The 23,495-nt window shown below is 33.3% G+C and overlaps 2 protein-coding genes across 3 annotated transcripts; one reads left to right on the top strand and one right to left on the bottom strand.

Moving 5' to 3' along the window:
* Nucleotides 1–10,324: 10,324 nt before the first annotated feature.
* LOC127811850 (B-box domain protein 30-like) lies at nt 10,325–11,059 on the top strand. Its single transcript, XM_052352036.1, has one exon. The coding sequence runs from the start codon at nt 10,348–10,350 to the stop codon at nt 10,750–10,752; it is 405 nt and encodes a 134-aa protein (XP_052207996.1). The 5' UTR covers nt 10,325–10,347; the 3' UTR covers nt 10,753–11,059.
* Nucleotides 11,060–14,034: 2,975 nt separating this feature from the next.
* LOC127811028 (putative zinc finger protein CONSTANS-LIKE 11) lies at nt 14,035–19,387 on the bottom strand. 2 transcript variants are annotated; one of them, XR_008025620.1, is made up of 5 exons: nt 18,219–19,387; nt 17,774–17,995; nt 16,577–16,923; nt 16,286–16,464; nt 14,035–15,650 (listed from the first exon to the last, which is right to left on the bottom strand). XR_008025620.1 is itself a non-coding variant. In XM_052350707.1 (4 exons), exons 1-4 carry the CDS (start codon nt 18,798–18,800, stop codon nt 16,350–16,352), a joined length of 1,266 nt encoding a protein of 421 aa, XP_052206667.1. In that variant the 5' UTR covers nt 18,801–19,387; the 3' UTR covers nt 15,706–16,349. The 2 variants fall into 2 exon arrangements, 1 of the variants encoding a protein (XP_052206667.1); XM_052350707.1 differs by lacking the exon at nt 14,035–15,650 and having other exon boundaries at nt 15,706–16,464.
* Between the last annotated feature and the right edge of the window lie 4,108 nt (nt 19,388–23,495).

Raw genomic sequence — 23,495 nt, 5'->3', positions numbered from 1 at the left:
ACTTTGACTATTCTGGATTTATGATTGAGTTGTAAATGTTGACTTTGCCAAAGTTTTACATCTAGATCACGTGGGACCAGCAGCCAGTTGCATGGATATTACAAAATAATGTTAACGCTATTTATACGTTTTTTATTTTTTTGTTATATAACATGGAAAATTGATGAGTTCTTCGATTATAGTTAGTTTGATCTAAATCTATTTTATTTTCTTTAAAATTTATATTTTATTTACTATATAGTGAACAAATAAATTTATCGGGAGTCGAAATTAAGAAAACTTAAATTTTGGGATAGACATTGATTATGTAATTTTGTATAAAAATAGGATTGAACGCACGATCTCGGGGTATCTTAATCTCTCAAACACATGAGATGGATTGTCTGCGCTACCCGAAAGGTGATGGCAATACTTTTTATAAAATTATTAATTAATTTTTAAAAATTATAAACATTTTTATGATGAAATGTCAACAATGAAGTATGTAAACTCCATCTATAATAACTGTAAAGTGATAATCAAATGCCTGATGTGTGAGAATGAAATAAAAATTCTTAATTAATATTTTCCACTTAATTACAACTTATCCAAACACTGTTCTTCTTATCTTTTTTTTTTTTTAAATATTTTGAATTTCTAAGTCCACTTTCTAGAAGCCATACAATCTTTAGTCTGAGGTTTCCAGTAGCTATACAATCTTTGGTCTGAGGTTTCTAGATACGACACATGCTTATATTTTGAATTTGTAAGTCCACTTTCTAGAAGCCACACAATAATTGAGTTTTTTTTTTTTAATATCCAAACATTGGTGAAAAATATTTTCACCTATGAAGAAATTATAAAAATATATTTTTAAGATACGACATATGTTTTAGTATAGTTACATCAATATTTGAGTTTAATTTAATCTAAATAATTGAATCTGTCCCAACTTAAACATAAATCTCTATTTATTCAAATTATATGTAATTATTCATGCGACACGACGATATATAATTTTCTATAATTTTATAGTATATCTATATAAAAGTTTGAATTTCAAGAGACAATTACTTTATTTGTTATATATTATTACACTCAATTATTTTTAGTATCGAGACTAACTTAGTCATTAATAAATATATTCAGAGACCAAGCCTTGCCTTTATAAGTTCAACAAATATTGGACAAATTTAAGATCGTTGACAATTATAAAACACACTCGAGTAATTTACGTAGACTTGATGATGATCGGCTCTAAAACATCATCACGTGGGAAGGGATAGGATAGACCAATACCCAACATTATGTGGCATTTTGTGGCCATCTTCAAGTTGGGTTTGGGTTTGTAAGGTTGTACAAAAGAGACAATGATCCAACTTATTTTCATTAGACATCTCATAGTGAGAGGAATACAAAATTTGCAACTTTTAATTTATAATTCTACCATAGAAAATAGATTATTTTAACAAGATTTAAACATATCAAATTATAATTTTACCATAGAGCCTCAACCACATCTTCGATTTTCCCCATGTTTGGATAGATGTTGAATCTTTCTTTTGTCTTTCTAACTCGAGATATGTTCTAGATAAGTTTTCACGATCTTTTAATTTATACATATTTTCTCTTTTTAATTATATGTCATCTTAAGACCTTTTTTTATCTTGGAAAATATTTTTTCTACGTTTTACTTTTCATTTGTCTTACATATTAATTGATTTTATATTATTGTAGTTTTAAAAAATTCTCTAATAATTTTAGAGTTTCATCATTCATCCTATTTTGGCATTAACCGTCATAATGGACAACTACTAAAAAGATAGATTTTAATAGTTATTATTTCTTGATACAACAATGAATTTATTTGTTAGATAATTATTTTCGAGTTTTTAGAAGACTCTAGGTTCTCAATAAACTAGAAAATAGAAAACAGTTAAGAGTACGAGGTATTTTCCATGTGAGTCCTCCAATACTTAAGTCAGTCTTACCCAAAAAATAGAGAATTATTCAAGTAATTTGTGTAAAAGTTACTGCATACCTAGAGACGAGGAATCACCCCTATTTATAGGAGTAATGATAGATAACAGATAATAAAGTTTTCATTTCTTTTGGAGCTTTTTGTTCTGATTTTTAAGGTATCAAAGATTAATAGGCATGTTTCGATCGATACCACATTCAAAGGGTCTCCAAGAGACTCTTGACACTCGGATGAGAATTACTTAGGGGGTCTCCAGAAGACCTAAACAAGAAAGTCTCCCTCCCTTCGTGATTTCTTTTTTTACATAATAGTTTATTAATTATGTAAGCAAACATTATTTTTAGTATTACGAAATTTGCTAATAAAGTGTTTTTTTAAAATACTAGTTATAATCTTGTTTTGACCTTTACACTAGAGCTCATTTTATTTAAAATATTACCTGAAAAATTAAAACATGAAACTATTAGAAAATAAATAGAGAGTACATGGAAAAAATCTGAATTATGAACAAAAAGAAAACGTGAATAATTAAATCACTAATCATAGTAGAATTACGACAAAGGCATGCTAATCTTAAGAGTGATTTATAGAAATGAATAATATTTCAATTAAATTGAAATAATTGAATTAAATTTATCCAAATTATTGGTTCGATTCAAGTTCTAGGTTGATTCAGTTTAATTTTCAAGTTTGACAATTATGATTACTTCGATTCAATTTGGTATTTGTATTGAAAAAAAATTGAAATACCCGAACAGATTGAAATATCAAAAATGACGTTATTTTTGTACTTTATTATTTTGATGTTTTTATTTTTTCAATTTTTTCTTTTTATGTTTTTTTCTGGTTTTCTCCTCTTCTTCTTCTTCTTTCCTTTTTTTTTTTTTCTTTTTGAGTTTTCCAATTAGTATGGTTTTTTTTTTTTTTTTTGGATACTATAGTTTGTTTGATTTGAAAATCTATTTAGTCAATTCAGTTTGATATTTGATACAAATTTAGTCAATTCGATCACTGAATAGAGCGAGTGCTCACCCTTAATGATTTAAATATGTATTTTTTTGGCACGATAATTTATGAAAATTATTTATAAATATAATATTTATAATAAAAATTGCTTTACTAGGCAATTCCCATCGTCCCAAGCTATATATTGAAAAAGGAAAATATTGTTTTATATCATATTAATATAAATATATAACACATTAATACATAAATATTAATAAATGTATCATAGAAACAATGTTTTCCATTAAAAATGTAACGCCATGGCTATTAATTTAATTTTGAGGTAATTTAATTTAAATAAAATATTAAAATAATTTGTTGGTATTAAATAAAAATAAATTATGAGATTTTAAGGAAATAAGAAATTAAGGTAATTGATTAATTATTTTAAGAATTTCTTGAATAAGAAAAAAATTGAAAAAAATTAAATTGTGGGATTTTCAGAAGTTTCGGGCGTTAGTGTAATTATTATAGGGGGTGATTGTGTGATTTATGGAAGTTTGGGGGTGCTGGCACGAATTGCGAAAAGGCCAAAAAGTCATTTCAAATATAACTGAAGTTATATATATGTTGAATGAGGCGTGTGGCGTGGGCGGTTCGCGCGCGAGACGGGCAAGGGGGCGATTGTGGGTTCGAGTGACCATGGCTGCGCGCGCGAGGCCAAGGTTTTGGCTGATTTTAATCAGCCACTAGACGTCGAAACGACGTCGTTTCGCTTGAGGTGGTGGCCTCCCCAGCGGCCGCTCCAGCGCTACCACGTGGCGCCCCCTCTGCTGGTCGTTTTGGCCGAATTTAAAGCCCGATTTCAGATGTGTTTTGTGCAATCGAATAGTAAACAAAATTACAGAAAATTTCAGTGAGCTTGCGACATGAAATTGAGAGATTTTGGGCTTCAAATCAGAATTAAATCAAGTTTAATCAATGATTTAATTATCCAGGTATGTAAGCAACCTAGTAATTAATATTTTTTGAGGTCGAAATTTTATTTAGAGCCCAATTTTATTAATTTTAGCAAATAATTGGGATATTGCAGTTTGTATAATTTTGACCGCGTTTGGTCAAAACGAGCCTAAGGCTATTCTCGGAAAGGCAAGTTCTTTATACCCTCATCGTTGATTCTTTCGTTGTCAATTTATTTGACCTCCCTTCGTTGGTTTCAGTTGTTAATAAATTATGGAATTTTAAACGGTTTGTTTTAAAATCTAATTTATTCAACTAGTCTCGAGGGTTTTATTCGTTGGTTGCCTACGGGGGTTTGTACCATTCCCAAGCCTATGGGAATGATGTCGTACTCACCCGAGACTAGGTTCTTAGCTGTTCGGGTATTATTATGGATTTTTGGTTATTTATTGGCTAGAGCGGTTGTGCAGTGGGGGCAAGGATCGGCTGTTCGGTGACGGTGTGACTATCGTACGGTCTATCTTAGGCCGTCAGATGGTATCTCTTGGTCACTGACAGCTGACCGGTGCCAAGCACTGTTGACTGGCTCTGCCGTTACGTGATTATAGCATACCTGGTTATATTTTATTCTTGTTGCATGGTTTGGTATGCACATGGGTACAGGCTACATGTTGGGATTATCATGATTTGGTTATGCTTGGTCACGGACATCCTAGTTTGGTCAGGTTGCATCCAACACAGGCATATGCATCACGTGTGATTTACTATATGGGCGGAGCATGGCCTGATGCTTGGATGTATGGGCGCCTTGTATCACGTTGATGTTCATTACGCCATTGCATTTTATATGCATTACATGGTTACTGATAGTATTTAGTTTTCGGACGGGAGTACCATTCCGAGGGAGCCTATGGCTCGACTGTCGGGAGTACCAGCAGGGATACGGGTGACGGGAGTACCGATCCGGGACAGTGCGCACAAGTTTGTTGGAGATCTATGTTGCCTTTCAGGGCAGCGGCAGGTTGGTGTGGGACTTGGGTGCCAGGTATCTTATGTGGGCCCCAAATACCGGTATGTATTTTTATTATGCGACACTGTTGCGTTATTGCGTCACATGGCTTGTGTGTACATGTGGGTTTATATTTGGGGTGATCTCCTCTTCTGTTTCATTTATAGCCTTCCTTTTCTTATAAACTTGCTGAGTCTTGCGACTCACCTTGTTTTCCATCATTCTAGGTAAGAGTAAAGCAAAAGTCGAGGGCGAGGACCGCGCCACCTAGCAGTCAGTCGTGTCGGTAGGGTATACAGTTTGCTGCCCCCGTCTTCTCTGATGTTTTGTTAGGAGTTCTGACTCTCATTTTTTACTATGCCGAGTTGTCCCTTGTATTTCCTACTCATTGGCACAGGGTTTGTGTGTATATATATACTCCGTGACCGCTGTTCCAGCGGGGTACTTGTGAGCGTGCATGTATATTGTTTTGCTTCCGCTATTGTATTTTTCGAATGTATGCATGTCAGGATATTTTTGGTCTTATGTCTATTTTTCTTTCCTCTATGTAAAAGCTTTCGTTCGGATAGACCGTGTGATTGAGATATCTGGGCGGGAGTGCTTACAAAAAATATTTAATCCTGAATGACATAATATGTACACAACATATGAACAAGTAATTAACATAATTAGTGATATCATATCATGTAAATTAATGTTATAATCTGAGATAGAAAAAGATTATGAAGGCTTCATGTCGAGGTAGTGGATCCTCCAAATAGTTGATAAAGAACAATATGTTGTCCATGTGTATGAATATGCATACATATATATGTGTGTATGTATTTATTTAGGTTTAATATATATGGCGTCACTTCAACAATTAAAAATTAGGGTATTTGGTCGTTGAATTGCAAAATATCAAGATTCAATATTTAAATTATTAAAAATTATTACTTTAGGTACTTATAGTAATTGAGAATAAACGGAGTAAATAACAAAAAAAGATTGGAACTTCTTCCCGTCCTTTATACTTGTCGCCAACCATCTCCTGTCTTATCGCCAACTGCCTCTTGTCCTGTCACATTGTCTGTCAAGACTCTTTGACAGCCACCATTTTCACTAATCTCTCACTCCTGTGAGCCCTCTTTATCTTAACCTATTTTTTTCTCTATCTTTTACATTTTTATCATCGCCAACCACTAAGGGAAGAAGTTGCAGCAGACATGGTGGTTGACAAGGGTTTCTTATAGATGGATTATAGAAGATGGAAGAATAATTTGAGAATTTTAGCACGTGTGTATTGCACGTTCTAAATTAATTCTGAAGAGATATGTAATTAACTTGAAAATATATAATTTATGAATATAATTGAAATAATAAAAAATTTGAATAATCACTCCAAAAAAATATAATAATATAGAGACATAAATATGAATTTGATCAATTTATTTATAGTTATGTACATATATACATATATATATATATAAATAACTTATGAATTTTGAATTGATATGCTATTTTACATGCTATAGTGTATTATAAAAATATTTTTTTTTCTTTTTTGTTAACCAAATATTAAAAATTCAAAAAAAAAATTACACCCTTTTCTGAGGCTGTCATTAGCCCCCAGAAAAGGGTCCTTTAATTCCGGATGGGTGACCCTCATCTTAACACCAAAGCAAACCTAAAAGTAATATCTTGCATTGGTAGCCAGTACATAATAATAAATATTCTATCCAATTAGATGACCTTTGAAGCTGCTTCCAAAGTGGACCAATTGGACAACACAAGCTCCCAAGTTGTCCTTCCAAACTCTACTAGGCCATAGATAGAGTGGTTCCCCAGTGGTAGGGACCTTTAATTCTACACCATACAAGTGCCCCTCTCCTTTGCTAACCTTATTTGATTTGACAAATTATACAGAAATATCTTATTAAAACTATTTTCTCAACCTCAAGCATTTTTGAAACGTTTTTTATTCTTATTTTGAATTCTATTTATACTTATTTTTTTAAAAAATATTTATTTTTATATTTTTATTTTTTATAAAAAAATATTTTTTATTTTTATTTTCGTGCAATATAGTTGGAAACTTCCCTAGTTAGGAGTGTGTGTTTCAGCTAAATTTAGATTTAAATTGATTATGATTAGATTTCAAATTTTAAACTCAAAATTGACCAAATTACAAAATAAAATTGAATTAATTTAACTCAATTAATCGTGGGAGTAATGAAGTTTAGTCTCGATTTTAAAATTTACATTGTCATATCAAAATTTTAACGGTATCTATAAATGATAGAGTTTTGATATTATTTATATAAGTCAAGTCGATTATGTAGCTCATTGAGCTCTATGTTGCACGGAAACACCTCATAAGAGTCGTTTCTCTATTTCTGAAACGTTTCTTATTCCCGTTTCAAACCCTATTTATGTTTATTTTTTTAAAAAAATATCTATTTCCACGTTTCCGTTTCTTATTGAAAACGTTTCCCGTTTCCGTTTCTTCGCAACATAGATTGGGCCTAATACGAGCCCAACTCAATATTAATTAGGATTGATATGAGTTAGATTTAAAAGATCTATCTAAATTTAAATTGAAACTAGAGATTTTATTATATAATAGCAATTAAATTCGAGAAACTTGAAAAAAATCTCAAAAATCTTAATAAATTTTAAAAATAATTCTAAATATCTCGTCTCCTTTAATTTATATAAAAAAGGACCCTAACATGAAAATTTATATTATTACTGATTTAAATGTTCAAAACTTTACTAAAAATTTAATTTCACCCTTTATTACAATTACTCATATAAAAAATTAAAATTTGTAATAATAGATCTCAACAACCATCATCAAAAGATTATGGCTGATAGCATCCCTCAAAGCATCTCATAAAGCCTAAAGCTTAATCCAAGCAATGCCTATCTTCTTATGCTTTGTCCGGATGACTATAATAATAGCACGATTCCTAGCTCATCCTAAATTACCAATTTGCCCTTCCCATTGGATGAATTTTGGCCACCCAAATTAATTAATTTATGATTAACTAATTAATTAATGAATTAATTGTCTAATCTTTGTGATGAAGACAGAGCAGCAACAAACACCACACCTCACTTTGGTCGGCTCATATTTGTTCTTTTATTTTTTTTTTAAATATATAAAAGTAATCGATATCATTATTTAATAAATATTTATCAAATATCAGTAAGGTATGAATAAGTTGATAGAGATGTAATTCCTTACATATCCCATACTCTAATATAGTTATAAACATTAGGGGTGTGCAAAAAAATTGGTACACTGCAGAAATCACCTAAATTGGATCGGATCGCACCGAACCAATCAATTATTTTGTCAAAACGGTCTAAAACGGTTTGTAGTATGCCCAAACCGCGGTTTACGCAATTTGGGCCCTTGGCCCGACACTTTAGATTTAGTCAAAATTATAATTATATTAATTATTATTAAATTAATAATGCACCATCCTTTGCATTAAAGCTACTGCACGCGATTTCCAATGCCATTAACACTCATTTTATTTTTTAATTGTCATATACAAATTGTCAAACTCATTGGCTCTCACACAACCCTACCCTACTCAGAGGCTCTCCGGCAACCCCACCCCCCTCTTTCTCTCTCTCTGCTCTACAGCACGAAGACACCCCTCTGTCTCTCTCTCTCACACACATTCTTTGCTCCCACAGCCTTTCTGTCTCTGTCCTGCCATTCTCTCTCGCACTTTCTCTACCCACAAATGACACCTTCATTTCTTATTTCTCTCTATCTCGCTCTCTGCTCCCAGCCTCTTAAATCGCTGTAACTGTCTCCCACCGCCGCGAGCTCCACCGCCCCCACCATTGCCATCCATAATGTTGTAGCCGATGGTCGTTGACTCATTGCATCTTGCTCTCACTCTCACTCTCACTCTCACTCTCTGCTTGTGGTCTGGTCGTTGCAACGTTCCTTCTTCCTTTTTCTTGCTCTTGGCTTTGGTTCGGATAGCTCAGTGGCCGACGATCGTTATTGTGCGGGCTGCTCAGCGCCCCTGCCTCTCTCTCGCTCTCGCTCACTACCACTGTAAGTTCTCTTCTTTACTGCTCTATTGGGTTTTGAGTTTCAGGCTTATAAGACTATTCTATGGGTTTGGTTGCTGGCATATTAGGGTTTCTTGTAATTAGGGTTTCCTGTTTCTCAAATCGTAGAAACTGGTATATATATGTGCGTTACTTTGCTTTTGATCAATAGTGCATCAGACCGCAAAAATCGCACCAGACCGCACCGCAATTTGCGGTGTGATCTGGTGCGATTTTCGCAGACCAAACCAAACCTCGGTTTGGTTTGATGCCAAATCGCATGTGCGGTTTGGCGTATTAAAAATAGTCTAAATCGCGCAAATCATACCATGAACACCCCTAATAAACACACATATATATATGTTAGTATAATGTATAAATTTAAAAAATATACAAATATCAATTATATTCTCATGAGCTTCAAACCTAATTTAGTTTTTATATCTAATCATAGTCGAACAAACTAAGGTAGTTCTTTTTTGCTCCTTAATATATTAGAGCAATTTAAAATATTGCAATTATTATTTTTTAATTTTTCACTTACATTAATATCATATTTTCTTTGTTACACATTTTTGTAAAGTTATTTAAATTATGAAAATAAATTTATTACAAATATATATATATGTGAGTTATGATGCACGAAAATATTTTAACATGGGCGAATCTAGGGGGGCAAGCCCTCCCCCAAATCTGTCATCAGATTTGGACAATTGGAGATTAAAATGGTTTCTGGATCTAGGGGTCAGCCCTTCCCAGATCCATCACTAGATCCACCCATATATTTTAAGGTGTAGTTTTGACGTTTTCGAAACATTTCTTATATCAAAATATTGAAAAACATCAAAAGAAATATTTTTAAATTATTTTTATAATTTTAAAAATATTTTAACGTTGTTTCTCTATTTTTAATTCGTATAATATTTATTTTTTATTTTTATTTTTATACAACTTAGTATCCGAGCACCCACGAGGGTATTAAGATTTCAATCCATGATCTCAAAATTATCATCAATCATGAGATACGTTAAAATCTCTCTTATCGTTGAGCTATCCCTTCACGTGATTCTAACATGGTTAATTATTATTTTTTAAATAAAATATATAAAGATATTTTAAAAAATAATTTATTAATAGAGTTCATATCAGATGAGGGTATTTTAGGTAATTTCATAATTATTTTTATTTTATTTCGAATTTATTAAATTCTGATGTGAGAGGAAGTCTAACTCTTCGTGGGCACGGAAAGGATCAAGCGAACAGTGACAAGTTGTCGTGTAGCGGTGGCATTCCCGTTATTATCTCGGAATACGAGGCCTAAAATGTTTCTTCCTTCACCAGCTGGAATTGCTATAAATAGCCAGTTGCTTCGAGTTCTTCTACCCGCCAGCCTTTCTAGATACTTCCGACGAGGATGTGCAAAGGGAGAGAAGACGACCAAGAACAACGACGGCCACGACAGCGGAGGGGGCGGCAGAAAGGAGGTTTCAGGTGGTCCGAGACGGCGGCGAAAGAGGAAGTTTCCGGTCGAACCTCGGTGGCATGCGAGCTCTGCGATTCGGAGGCGGCGTTGTACTGCCAAGCCGACGGCGCGTATCTGTGCCGGAAATGCGACCAGCTGGTGCACGGAGCCAATTTCCTGGCCCGGAGGCACGTCAGATGCTTCCTTTGCAGCTCGTGCCAAGGCCTCACGCGCCGGTGCCTCGTCGGAGCTTCGTCTAGGGTTTTGATTCCGGCGGCGATGATCCGGAATTCAAATCCGATGAAAAGGAAGTGTTCGACGACGCTGAGAAGGCCTAGGCCTTGTCTGTATCTCTGATTTTGGTCAGGATTAGTCAAATCGATGAAGAGTTTGCGGTATCTTAGGTTTCCGGAGAGTAGAAAGTTAAGAAGAAAATGGTGAATTTTATCCCGGAGTTGATATAATTTAGGTATTTTTACAGAAAGTTTTATTTGTTTAGTATTAGTATATCGAGAGGATGGGATTTATGGTTTATTTTCTAAAGTTTTATTTCATGAGAGGTGGGATTGTTTTATAGGACAAAACAGATTACAGGAGTTTGAAATGTTAGAATTAAATTGTAAGATATGTATGTGAAAAGACAAATGATATTTGATTCTATAATCGAATTGGTGGTCACACTCAATATAGGGATTATAATTGATGTATATATGGATTAATCTCGTCCAATAAATCTGATGGGAGACCTATACAAACAAAGATTGTAGTAAAAGGATTCATCCGAACCTCATAAAAGTTAAGTTTAAAAATAAAAAATAAAATCGAGAGATCAAAATGGATGAAAAACTTACAAATGACTCAAAAGTCACCCCGTTATAGCAGAAGAAGAGACACTGTAAGAGAAGGGTTTTCGAGAGATCATATAGCATGCTCTAACAAAAACAAATTTTAGAGAAAGTTTTTCGGGAGATCATATAGCATACTCTAACAAAATAAATCTTCGAGAGACCTAACAATTTTTCATAGGTCCTTTCTTAGAAATATTCCTAGTGAAAGAAACTCCAAGCACGAGCAAATAACTCTAAAAATTAAAAAAAAACATACCGTTTATTTATAAGAGTCTTAGTTTTAATCTCAATCTCGAAATATCAAAGATATTTATTATCAACTCTCAAGTTTTTTTTTATAAATAAGAGTCTTCATCTCTCAAAGGTAAGTCACTTCTATTTAATAAAAAGTTATGTTATTTTTTTTGAATATGAGAGTTTGATTTAAGTATTAGAATGTTTGTACAGAAAAATGTCTCGTGCACTTTAATTATTTTCTTTCTTACAAAATCTTAATAATTAGAAGACGATTTCTTGATAAAATAAATTTATCGTTGTATTTAGACAATAACAATAATAATTATTAAATTTAATGTGATGACTTATTAGATATTTTGATGATAAAATTACTAATTTATATTTTAAAATAAAATTAAATATCATTAATCTTGTAAAAATAAGATAAAAGACAAGAGGTTAAGGTTAAATTTATTCAAAAAAAATCCACTAAACAAGGGTTAGACTCAAACTTTTTAGTACAAAAAGAAAATTGCTTTATACATGTAACTGATAAAGAGTCCTTAAATCCCATTCCTTTCGTTGATGTCACATGCCATGCTCCTCTTTCATAAGTTGCCCATACCATGAATCTCTACTTGATTTGAGAACCCCAAACCAATTACAATTAAGAATCTCGCTCGATAATTATAGAGAATAACTTCGTCAAAGATCTCACTTGTCGATCGAGAAATCAAACTATATAAATGGTATAGTCCCCGAAAAGTAATAAGACTCTTCTCTTTCGTTTGCTGCTCGCTTTTTCAATATTAAGTATTAATTTGACCATCGGAATTCATTTTGAGAGACGAAAACCTCATTCTTGCACGAGTTTAACGATTAGTACTCTAGATTTCAATTTCTAACAACATCAATAATCTTATTTTTGTTTTATAAATAATATTATTCTCCAACTTAGGATGATGAGAGTTTAGTGGTGTTTACAGAGATTCATTAGATAATTAAAGTTCAAAGAAAAATAAAAGCAATCTCATTGAACAAATCCTCATCATCATTCTTCTACTTTGTTCACAAGTTCTCACCACATTGTTGATTCTATTGAGAAAGATTCTTCTCTTTCTCTCTGAAATCCTGATAATATTATATTCAACATTAATGATAAAAAAAATCATTAATAATTATTCATTACATGGTAAATAATTACTGCTTAATGAATAGTCATTGGTGATTTTAGGACCATTCACAATGATCGTCACGTGAAATGTTAATCATTGTATTTCAAATAACATTTAAGAAAGAATGAAAACAAAGTTAAAAAAAAAAAAAGACAATCGAAGTGATTTTGCTAATGTTCTACTAGTTGCACCGCAAACATCAAAATGGTGTTATATAAATAAAATAGCTTTTGGTGCATTATTGTGAAATTTATCACCTTAAGGGCCCTCACACACTATTCCACGCACATAGAAAGAATTAATCACAGTACACGGTAGCACACTAGATAATAGGCACAGTGCATGGTACCCACAAGAAGCCACCCTCATAGGAGAGTAAAACTCCCACAGTCGCACTGTCATGACTCGAATCTACATCTTTTAGGTGCAATCTGTTACCTGGGAACCAACCGTGCTCATGCGATCCTAATAAAATCGATATTATCTTTTATTAATAATTATTAAAAACAAATTTTTTTATTACTTTTCCAGTCCCTTTTCCTCTCCAAGTAGTCTTCATTTGTTCCTTTCATCGTCTTTCTCTTTTCTAGCTTTTCTCTTTTCTTTTCTCTTCTTCTATCTTTTGTTATTCATGGTAATTTTCTAATAGCTTGCTAAGTCAATTGATGGATGTAACGAATCAACTTGCTTGTCTATCCCAAAATGCCATGTGACCTTAACCCAAACGAGACAAATGGACCAACAAGGAATCGACACGGGGCGCGATCTTGATCAGTTGACCTAAGCGCCACTTGAAAGGCATCCCAACCATATTAATTTTGCATCAAATTAGCAAAGTAGGAAAAGTTGAATTTTTAGGATGGTGGGAAGATTAAAATTAGTAAAATAAATTAATATTTAAGGCTGCGTTCTTTTTACTTTTCAATTTTCAGTTTCGAGTTTTGAATTCATTTTTACTTTTCTGTTTTGATATTCTATTTTTAGAAAATTGAAACGTGTTCTCTTTATTATTTTGAAAAACTATTTATCAAAATAGAAAATTAGAAACGCGTTCTCTTTAAAATTTTGAAAATAATTTTTTAATAATATTTTATTCATTAAATTTGATTATTCAATAAATTATAAATATTTAATGTTAATATATTATTAAATATATATATACATTTTTAAGTTAATGAATTTTGTAATATTTTTTTCTATTACAATAATAAAATATGAATAAATAAATAAATAAATAAATGTGTTTTGAGTTTATAATTTATTTTGAATGAAAACACTCAAAAGAACTTTTTGTTGTTTTGAGTTTTCTTTACAATTTTTTTTTTTTTGTTTTCAAAAATACATTTTCAAAAACAGTAAAGAAAATGCGTTTTCATTATTTTAGAAAATCGAAAACTAAAAATGACTTGAAAACAACAAAAAAAAAAAACGTAGTCTAAAATTCTCATTCCTAAAAGGAAATTGGGCACTTGGTGGCTGGAGATTAAATTATAATTTTTGTCAGTTATTTTGTGCATCATTATCACTACTCAAACGATAACTGCTCTTTTTAAATTCAATACAGCAACTATATATAGCAGTTGTGTTTGTTTTGAAAAGGTGTTTAGTCCTATAAAAGTGCCCTAAACAAACTCAAACGGTAACTTACATTTTTCTATCCAATATAATAGTTCTTGGAGAATTCTTAGGAAAAATCTCCAAAATTCATGACTTAAAAGTCACAATTTGTTTTTTGTGATTACATAGTTTTCAATGTGCCCACCACATGGCAAAATATAGCGCCCCGACCATTAATGACCATTAATGACCATGCCTCAAACCCCTAACATCACGCCTTTTGACCATGCTTGGGTCACGTCTTAGAAAGAAAGAGTCTCCAGTGAAAATTACACCTTGACCATCTGTTGTGTGGGCTATAAAAGCTCTCAATTCTTCAAGGACAAGTATGCATTTACTTCCTTCTGACTAATTACTTTACTCGATCTCTCTCTCGTTACCAAATACTATTTTGATCATTAGAGCTTACACCGAGAGATGAAAGCCTTAAGCTTGCAGAAGATTGATAAGTGTTGCCGTGGGCCTCATCTTCCCAATAACATCACCAACAATCTCGAGCCTTAATTTGATTAGGTAGGGTTAGCTATATAAATTCTAGATCTCCAACCATTTTTGTTCATGGCCATGTCCTCGTGAACTAAGACAATTAAAACTCAAAAAATAAAATTGTAATAAAATATTTTTTTAGAAAAATAAGAGAGAGAACAAAGATCATACTCTGGACAACAATAAAATAGTGACTGAAAAAACAAGAAATAAAGTGACACTAATTGATGAAGTGACAATGTAAGGAGAGTGGAGATGAACCTTAGTTACAAGAGAGTTGAAGCATTGAATAGTGGTTTCTTTCATCTCACAAAGTGGAATTATTTGAAGCTTATTATTGTATGGAAAAGAACCCTCTCGATGCTGTACACACCAGACCAAGCCAAAAACTAGCTTATGGCAAAGGGAAAACACAAGATTCAACTGTGATAAAGGCAAAGATGAGAGAGTGCTTCATTTGGAAAGGAAGAAATGTTATCATTGAATTGGGGAAGAGAAATGAATCTTATTAGGGTGTCATTCGCATGCTAGATGTGAAGAAAGAATCACATAACATCCTGATGGCACCTCCAAGCTGCTACTCCAGATAACTGAGCAGAGGATGACACGTCCTAGTGCGATGTACCTCTGAGATTAAGTAAATTACCTATGAGAATCTATGGTATGTTGACGGGCTGTAGAGGCTTCGCTGAAGAGTTGACGGGTCACTCCAATGAGCATCACTCTTATCAACTCGAAGAGGCTATGCAGCGAAAAGATCTTCCAATGCATAGATGGAACATGGAAATAGACTAACATTCTGCATGTATAGTTGCAATTGAAGATATGAGATGAAGATATGTACCATGCTGAAGAATGATGCCTGAATCGTCGTTGAAGATTGGTTTCTGAAAACAGGAAAGAAAGATTGGGCCTGTGGAGACAACAAACGTACGAAAATTTTATGTCGTGTAGAAACTCTAAAGACAGGTTTTGTTGTTATGTCTGATCTGTTTACAGAATCATTACCATGACAAATAAACAACATTCGCGCCAAACTTTGAAAGAAAAGTGTTATTTTTCTTTTCCATAGACAATACAACAGCTAACTCCGAATTCAAAAGCCATGTCATCATTCAAAATTTCTTGAAACCTCACAATACCATTAGTAAAAAAGAAACTTCCATTCTATGGAATATACAGTATATGCCATGGTTTTCCTCTCATGTCTCATGCTTAGATGAAAAATCCCAAGTACATGCAGCCCCAGTAAGATGGATCTTGCCGTGTTTGTGTTCTCAATTTTGCAAGCTTTGGTAACAATAGTAAGGTTGTGCCTTTGTGATTGGAAGATCAAGAGTTTGAGTTGTGGAAACAACCTTTTTTCCAAAATAAGGTTAAGGATGCATGCAAAAACAATCCTCCCCTAACCCTCTTTTGTTCACCATACAAACACAAAACAAGGGTAAAGTGTGTTTGAATTGTGGAACAAAAGAGTGCTTCTATATCACCATACAAACACAAACTACATTCCATGAGCATAATATTTTCCAGTGGACAACGTTATACCTCTTTGAGTCTTGGCCTTGATACGAAGAGACTAGAGAAGTTCATGATCCAGCTCAAAAGTTCCTTACATAAGAGGGTCCTGATCACACGCTTCACCAGCCTTCACAAATCTTCCTTTCACACGCTTTCTGGTATCAGCTCGGGCCTTACGTGAAGCATATCTTATCTGCTTGCCAAACCTACAGAGAACAAACATGAAGAATCTATCTGTTAGGAGAGGAATGACATGGAAAAAACTGGAAACTAGAAATACAACTTCCAGATCCTACATATCAAAGTTGAACCACATACATTCTTGTTTTCTTCTTTTCATTGTATCTCATCTTAGCTTTGTCCCTTGCTTGAGGGCAACTGACCTCCAAATTTGACTGCCATGGTGATTCACCCATCAGGAACATTGGCGATAAGCCGCAATCCTGATAATCAGTAGCGCTACTTTCACCAGTTATATTGGACAGTGAAAGTGATAAGCTTGAGTGGATTTGTCCATTTACGAAACCCAAGTCTATATTTCTACTGCAGCTTGGGTTCACAGGGATGCTATTCTCATTGCTCCTCATAACCTGCATCATATTAGCTGACCCGGCAATGCTTGAGGACTGGAAACCCATACATGCTTGTTGCTGTGATGATGACGCCTAACAGAACCCACATGGTTAACAATCAAATGTTTGCAATTATCCACAACACTAATGAATGAATAATAAATCAGTAAAGAACCATCTCAATCTCAGTTATCACGCACAAGAGCTAACTAGAAGATATAGCAATCATACCAACAATAATTCATCTTCTGCTGTATGGAAAAATTAGAGGCACTTCTTTCAATTTCATGATCTATAAAAGAACAATTGCTTGTTTGATTATTGCTAAGTTAAATTGATAGAGTTTGATGTTTTATATTTCACGAGAAAAGGGATTCAGCAGAGTAGCAAAACCATAAGATTAATTTGAACAAGACGAAATAGGCAAAAAAACCTATTCAAAAACCATGAGGTAGCAGTTTTAAGAACATTGTAACACATTTCTGATGGTTTGGGAAGAAGTGAGTCCAGAGCATGAACTTTTATGTAGATCAAACAGCCAAAGGAGGCCACTTGTCGAATTTTTTTTCTTTTTCTCTATTATGAATAGATTAGTAATTGTCCTCGCCCATCTTGAGTAAATGACCAAGCCCAGAAGACACATGCATATGGATTGTGCTCTATCCCAAGCATTGCCTTTCAAGGGCATTAAAGACGATTGATTTTTATTTTTGAAAGGCTAGCTTGACATACATTATGTAGGATGACTTTTCATACATTACAAGGAAAAAAGAAAGAAAAGAAATAGAAGAGTTGAGCAGCATATCCTTAAACATGCTGAGAAACTGGTAAATGACTGCGGCAGTTATGCTTGCAATAAACACAAAAACCACATAAAATGTTTAAGTGAGGAAGGAAAGGCATGGCTGTATATGAACTATAGGGAATGTAGATCTGAAAGGACCTCCAAAGCATTTTCGACGTGACCGTTAGATTCAGTAACTGATGCATTTTTCTCCATTACTTGATCTGTTCCCCCCTCCTCAAAACTGCATCTAGAATAGCCTTGCAAGGAATCAAATATCTCGTCACAACCCTCAATGTTCAACGCAACGTCATCCACATTGAGACCTCCGCAGAGGCCTTCACCATAGTGAAGTTCGAGGTTCTTGGAATTAGAATAACCCTGTTGAAGGTGACACAAGGCAGAGCTCAGCTCTAAGAAGTAAATTTTCATATTGTCACACGCATAACATCATAGATAGTAAACTAAATGTTCTAAGAAAAGGATATCTACATGACAACTAAAACCAGAACTAGAATTCTACCAATCACCACTCTAAAGCATTTATCAACATGCTTTAAACCATGACAAGAATGAAGACCCGAATGAAAACAACTGAAATCACCTTTGAGAGATCTGATTCTTGGTTAAACAGAAGATCCCTATCTTTACTGAGCGAAGGCAAGTAATCCAGGCTGGGTGGGATCACAGAAGAGGGAGCCATCCAAGGCTCAAATTTGGCACAGGGTTGCAAGTCATTCAAATTGCTCGTAATCAACCCAACCGACCCCTCATTAGGCTCCAAACAATTAGTAACGCAAGGGAGCGCAATCATCGGATGACAACCGGCATCCAGGCCACCAGAAGAAGGTGGCACATCAAGAACAGAGGACCAAATCCTCGAGAACTCGGCCAGAGAAGGGCAGCCCGAGTAACTACTCAGAGGCTGGAGCGAATGGCCGAGGCCCGAGCAGCCGCTGCTGCCACTCCATTCACAAGTTTGACACAGAGACATTTTGTCATCCACACAGCGGGCAATTGCAGGCTGTGAGTTGCACTTATCACACAGCAGTGATCTTTGATGCCTCCTGGACAGGTAATTAGCAGAATGCACACAATTATCACAGCGCAGGCACAGCCTGGCTGAATCTGATTTGCAATACACAACGCCTCTCACCAACCCACAAAACTCACATGAAGGGTCCATACTATACTATTCCACAAAATTAACAAGAAATCTTAATTAGTTTGAATTTTGATGAATTAGAAGAGTTAAAAAGGCAACAATAATACTGTACTAAAAGAAGCATGAACCAAGAAGGAAGAAGCAATGGACCATTGTCAGAAGCAATTGGAAGAGAAAAAGAGACCCCCCCCCCCCAAAAAAAACGAGGAAAAACTAGAGGCTGTGTGTTAATTCAATTGGGTTCCTTGGTGGTTGCTGTTATATCCACTGGGGAACTGGGTTTGCGCCACGTGGCAGCTGACGAGAGGCCCTAAAAGATACAGCTGATTAAGTGGGCAGCTTGGGGCATGGAAAGAAGTGGGTGGCTACGGTCGGGTCCCTTTTACTCGCTCTCCTGGTGTTTTGGGGCGATGGCAGATCCGTAAATAAGTGGGAGCATGGGGGAGGCATGGTTAACGTGCGTGCCACATCACCCGAGGAACACGCAGAGACAAGGCTGAAAATCACCGACTTGGGCGCCACGTAGATGTCTTCGTTCTGTTGGTTACGGGGTTTCAGGTCGCCGCACAGGCACTCCCAGGTCAGCTGTTACGCGGTTTCTTGGCGCCGCATGACGTAGGTTCCTTCTCGCATAAAAGACAGAGATACTCCGGGTCTTGAGGGGATTCATAAAGCATTTTGGTTTACCATAGTATAATTTTATTTTTTATAATTTAAATTCAACTTTAAAAAGAAAAAAAAAAATCATTTAGACTCTCAATCTAACGGAGGAAGCTTTGACGTGGAAATGCTCTCTTTAAGTCATTTGAAAACCCTTCTTGAATCCAAATAATTGGATAAGATTGTCACAAAGACTCGCGAGTAACGACACTCAAAAAGTTTATACGTTAGAAGTTTTTTTGATATATATTGTAACATCTCGTTTTTTTAAAGGCATGTCACTATAGTAGGATTTATTTTTTCTTTTATTACAAATGAATTCCTTAATATAAAATCCTCATATTCATACAACATTCCATATGATAATCTAAGAAATGATAACTTAAATACTTGCGAAAATTAGAATCGAAACTTGAAGAATAGCATAATTTCGTAAAAACACCAAATGTACACTCTTGTTCTCAATAGCCAATAAATTACAATATTCAAGATGAAATAACATATAAAACTACTTCAGACTTGGGGGATATCATGAATTGAAACTAAACTATGTTTTAGCCATTCTTTTTCCCTTCTCACACCTCACACTTAGAAAGTGGAATATTTTAAAGACAAAGTTCAAATTAGAAGATGAAACTTCTAGCGAGGGTTAAAAATATTTTTTATGAATAAATGATGCATGAACATGAATAAACAAACACTTTAGTGTAACTTTCCTAGCATTCCAGCTCTACATGGAACCCTAGGCAATCATCCTGATAAGCACATATGGCACGGGATACTCTTACAGTATCCGACAACACCTTTGGAAAATTTCGGTTACACTATCAGGGCAACCACCCATCCCAACCAAAGTATCGATATGCCAATAATATCATGTCAAATGAAATATCCTAATTATTGATGCAACAAAACATGTATATATATGATAAGATGCACATAAATTGTATATAATTTGACAACTCTCGTGAAAATCATACTTAATTTAGGCAAACATATCACATGTAAATTTATGGGAAAGACCACTCATCTTGACTTAGCCTCTTAGTCTTTCTCGATATGTGTCCTAACTTAGAAATGCGTGCCCAGACAATTTCTTGACCAAATCCTTCAAAAAATTAATAAAACATATTTTCCTATTTTTTTAGAATTTTTTAATTTTTTTCACATTTTCCCTTTTTCTTTCCTTTTTTTTTCTTTCCATATTTCCCCCTTTTTTCTTACCTTTCACGCGCTCGCAATCATTTGCCTAGCGCATGCCTTCACTTAGAGATGGGAAATGGGTCAGGCAGCCCATGGGCCGGCTTGGTATTGTAGCAAATAAGCTTGGCTAGGCTGCCCAGCAAAATACGGGCCGTGCTGGGCCAGCAATATGTGGCCCGCGGCCCGGCCCACCAAAATGGCTCATGGGCCGGCCTACCAAAATGGTTCATGGGCCAGCCCACCAAAATGGCCCAACAAGCCCAACCCAACAAGGAATAATTTAAAAGTTTTTTCATAAATTATGTAAAAAATATAATTTCTTAAAATTTAACTTGCAAACTTCAAAATTCAAATGCCAGAGAATAATTTAAAAGTCAATTTCATAATAGTTACAATTGTCGGATTTTGGTAAGAATAACTTTAAACTATTCAAGCATGTGGGAGGAATAATTTTATAGGCTTTTCTAGGCTTTTGATGGTAGGAACAAACAAACATTTTTTAGGCTTTTATAGGCTTAAGCATCTTCTAAGGTTTGATGGGAAGGAATATAGCAGAGAAGCATAGGTTTTGCAAGGAATATAGATTAATTTTTAAATAATATTTTTTATATTAATAAATTATAATTAAAATAGCAATATTATTTAGGAACTTCTCGAAAAAAATGTCAATTTTTTTAATCATATGATGCGGTTGAGTAGTTTTATTTTTTTATTAAGCTGACAATTATCACTATTAAGTGAGTTTTTTATATATAAAAAAAATAACTAAATAACTATCTCAACCATCTTAGACTTAAAGACATCCCTAATTAATAAGTGGTTGTACACATGGAATCATGGGCTTTTGCAATGATTCTTTTTGAAATTCAAAATTTGAATTTTCATAGCATCTGATCAATTGTCAATAATTTTTTAGGCTTCCACGAGTGTTGATGGCAAAGAATAATTCAAGGAACTATGGCATCAAATTTTCAATAGTTTTTTAGGCTCCCACGATTCTGATCACTATAAAATTTAAAGTTTGAATTTTCATAACAATTTCTAGGCTCCCATGATTCAACCCACTTGCATTTGATAGCAGTGAACCATGGGCTTTCGCAGGAAATATGGATTAATTTTTAAATAATATTTTTTCATATTGATAAATTATAAGTAATACATATTTTTTAAATAAAATATATTTAGTATATTTTTATTTTAGGAATTATTATACCAAATTAGGTGCCATAATAAATTGTACAAAAATTATTATAGAAAGAAATGTGTATTAAATTATTTAGTATAAAACTTATTAACTTGCTCAAAGCTATAAAACTAAATAAATAAATAAATTATGTCAAAATCATATGAACTTAAAAAAAATAGATACAATGATAGAAGAACGTTTAAACTTTTCAGAGAATATGGCAGCCTAGAAATTGTTATGCACCCATTATTGTTGCCATATTATGCACCCATTATTATTGTCATGCTATGCTCTCACGATTCTGATCACTATAAAATTTAAAGTTTGAATTTTTATAGCAATTTCTAGGCTCTCATGATTCAATCCACTTGCATTTGATGGCAGGGAACCATGGGCTTTTGCAAGAAATATGGATTAATTTTTAAATAACATTTTTCATATTAATAAATTGTAACTAATACATATTTTTTAAATAAAATATATTTAGTATATTTTTAATTTAGAAATTATTATACCAAATTAGGTGCCATAATAAACTGTACAAAAATTATTATAGAAAAAAAATGTATATTAAATTATTTAATATAAAAGCTTATTAACTTGCTCAAAGCTATAAAACTAAATAAATAAATAAATTATGTCAAAATCATGTGAACTTAAAAAAATACATACAATGATAGATGTACGTTTAAACTTTTCAAAGAATATGACAACTTAGAAATTATTATGCACTCATTATTGTTGCCATACTATGCACCCATTATTGTTGCCATGCTATGCTCTCACGATTCTGATCATTATAAAATTTAAAGTTTGAATTTTTATAACAATTTCTAGACTCCCATGATTCAACCCACCTGCATTTGATGGCAAAGAATATGGTAGAGAACCATGGGCTTTGGCAAGAAATATGGATTAATTTTTAAATAACATTTTTTCATATTGATAAATTGTAACTAATACATACTTTTTAAATAAAATATATTTAGCATATTTTTATTTTAGGAATTATTATACCAAATTATGTGCCATAATAAACTGTACAAAAATTATTATAGAAAAAAAAATATATTAAATTATTTAGTATAAAAGCTTATTAACTTGCTCATATATACTTACCAACTCTCTTTTTTGGTTTTCTTCTGTGTCTTTATTACGTTGATATAGTTTTCATTTCATCAATTATCTTTATAAAAGTTTTATTTTTTATCTTTTTCTAACAAAATCAAATAATTTTAATCATATAATTCATCTCATGTTTTTTTTTCTCCTCAATAAATAAACTTTTTTTTAGAACCAAAATAGGGAATGCAATGATTGGTAGGGCACAAACCCCTTCTTGAGGGACCCTGCCCTACCACAGGCTCCTGATTGAGACTATAAAAAAAACAATTTATTTAAATCATTCTTTTAATTTTAGGAGTAGCAATATTAATTTCTATTATTAATCTCTCACTCTATTAATTTAAATAATTAGTTCAAGATTTTTAAATTAATTTCTTCTTGACATGATTTGATCTAATAATAAAAGGGCTATTAGCATAAAAAAATCAAACGTTTTCGGTTTTGACAATTTTATCCAATACTTTCAAATTTGGCAAGAAGAGCCTAATTTCTGAAATTAGTTACAATTTTAACCAATGCTGAAATCAATTTTGACAGGCGTG

Source organism: Diospyros lotus, chromosome 10 (genome assembly GCF_014633365.1).
Source record: "Diospyros lotus cultivar Yz01 chromosome 10, ASM1463336v1, whole genome shotgun sequence".
In the NCBI taxonomy this organism is placed as follows: domain Eukaryota; kingdom Viridiplantae; phylum Streptophyta; class Magnoliopsida; order Ericales; family Ebenaceae; genus Diospyros; species Diospyros lotus.
This window is presented reverse-complemented; position numbering and strand designations above follow the sequence as displayed.

Excerpts from the sequence above, each read along its gene's own strand:
- LOC127811850 (XM_052352036.1), top strand. The coding sequence starts at position 10,348 with ATGTGCAAAGGGAGAGAAGACGACCAAGAACAACGACGGCCACGACAG.
- LOC127811028 (XM_052350707.1), bottom strand. The coding sequence starts at position 18,800 with ATGGACCCTTCATGTGAGTTTTGTGGGTTGGTGAGAGGCGTTGTGTAT. Across the intron at positions 16,924-17,773 it reads ACGTCGAAAATGCTTTGGAG|GCGTCATCATCACAGCAACA; the intron begins GTCCTTTCAGAT and ends GGGTTCTGTTAG. Across the intron at positions 16,465-16,576 it reads GAAAAGAAGAAAACAAGAAT|GTTTGGCAAGCAGATAAGAT; the intron begins GTATGTGGTTCA and ends TGTTCTCTGTAG.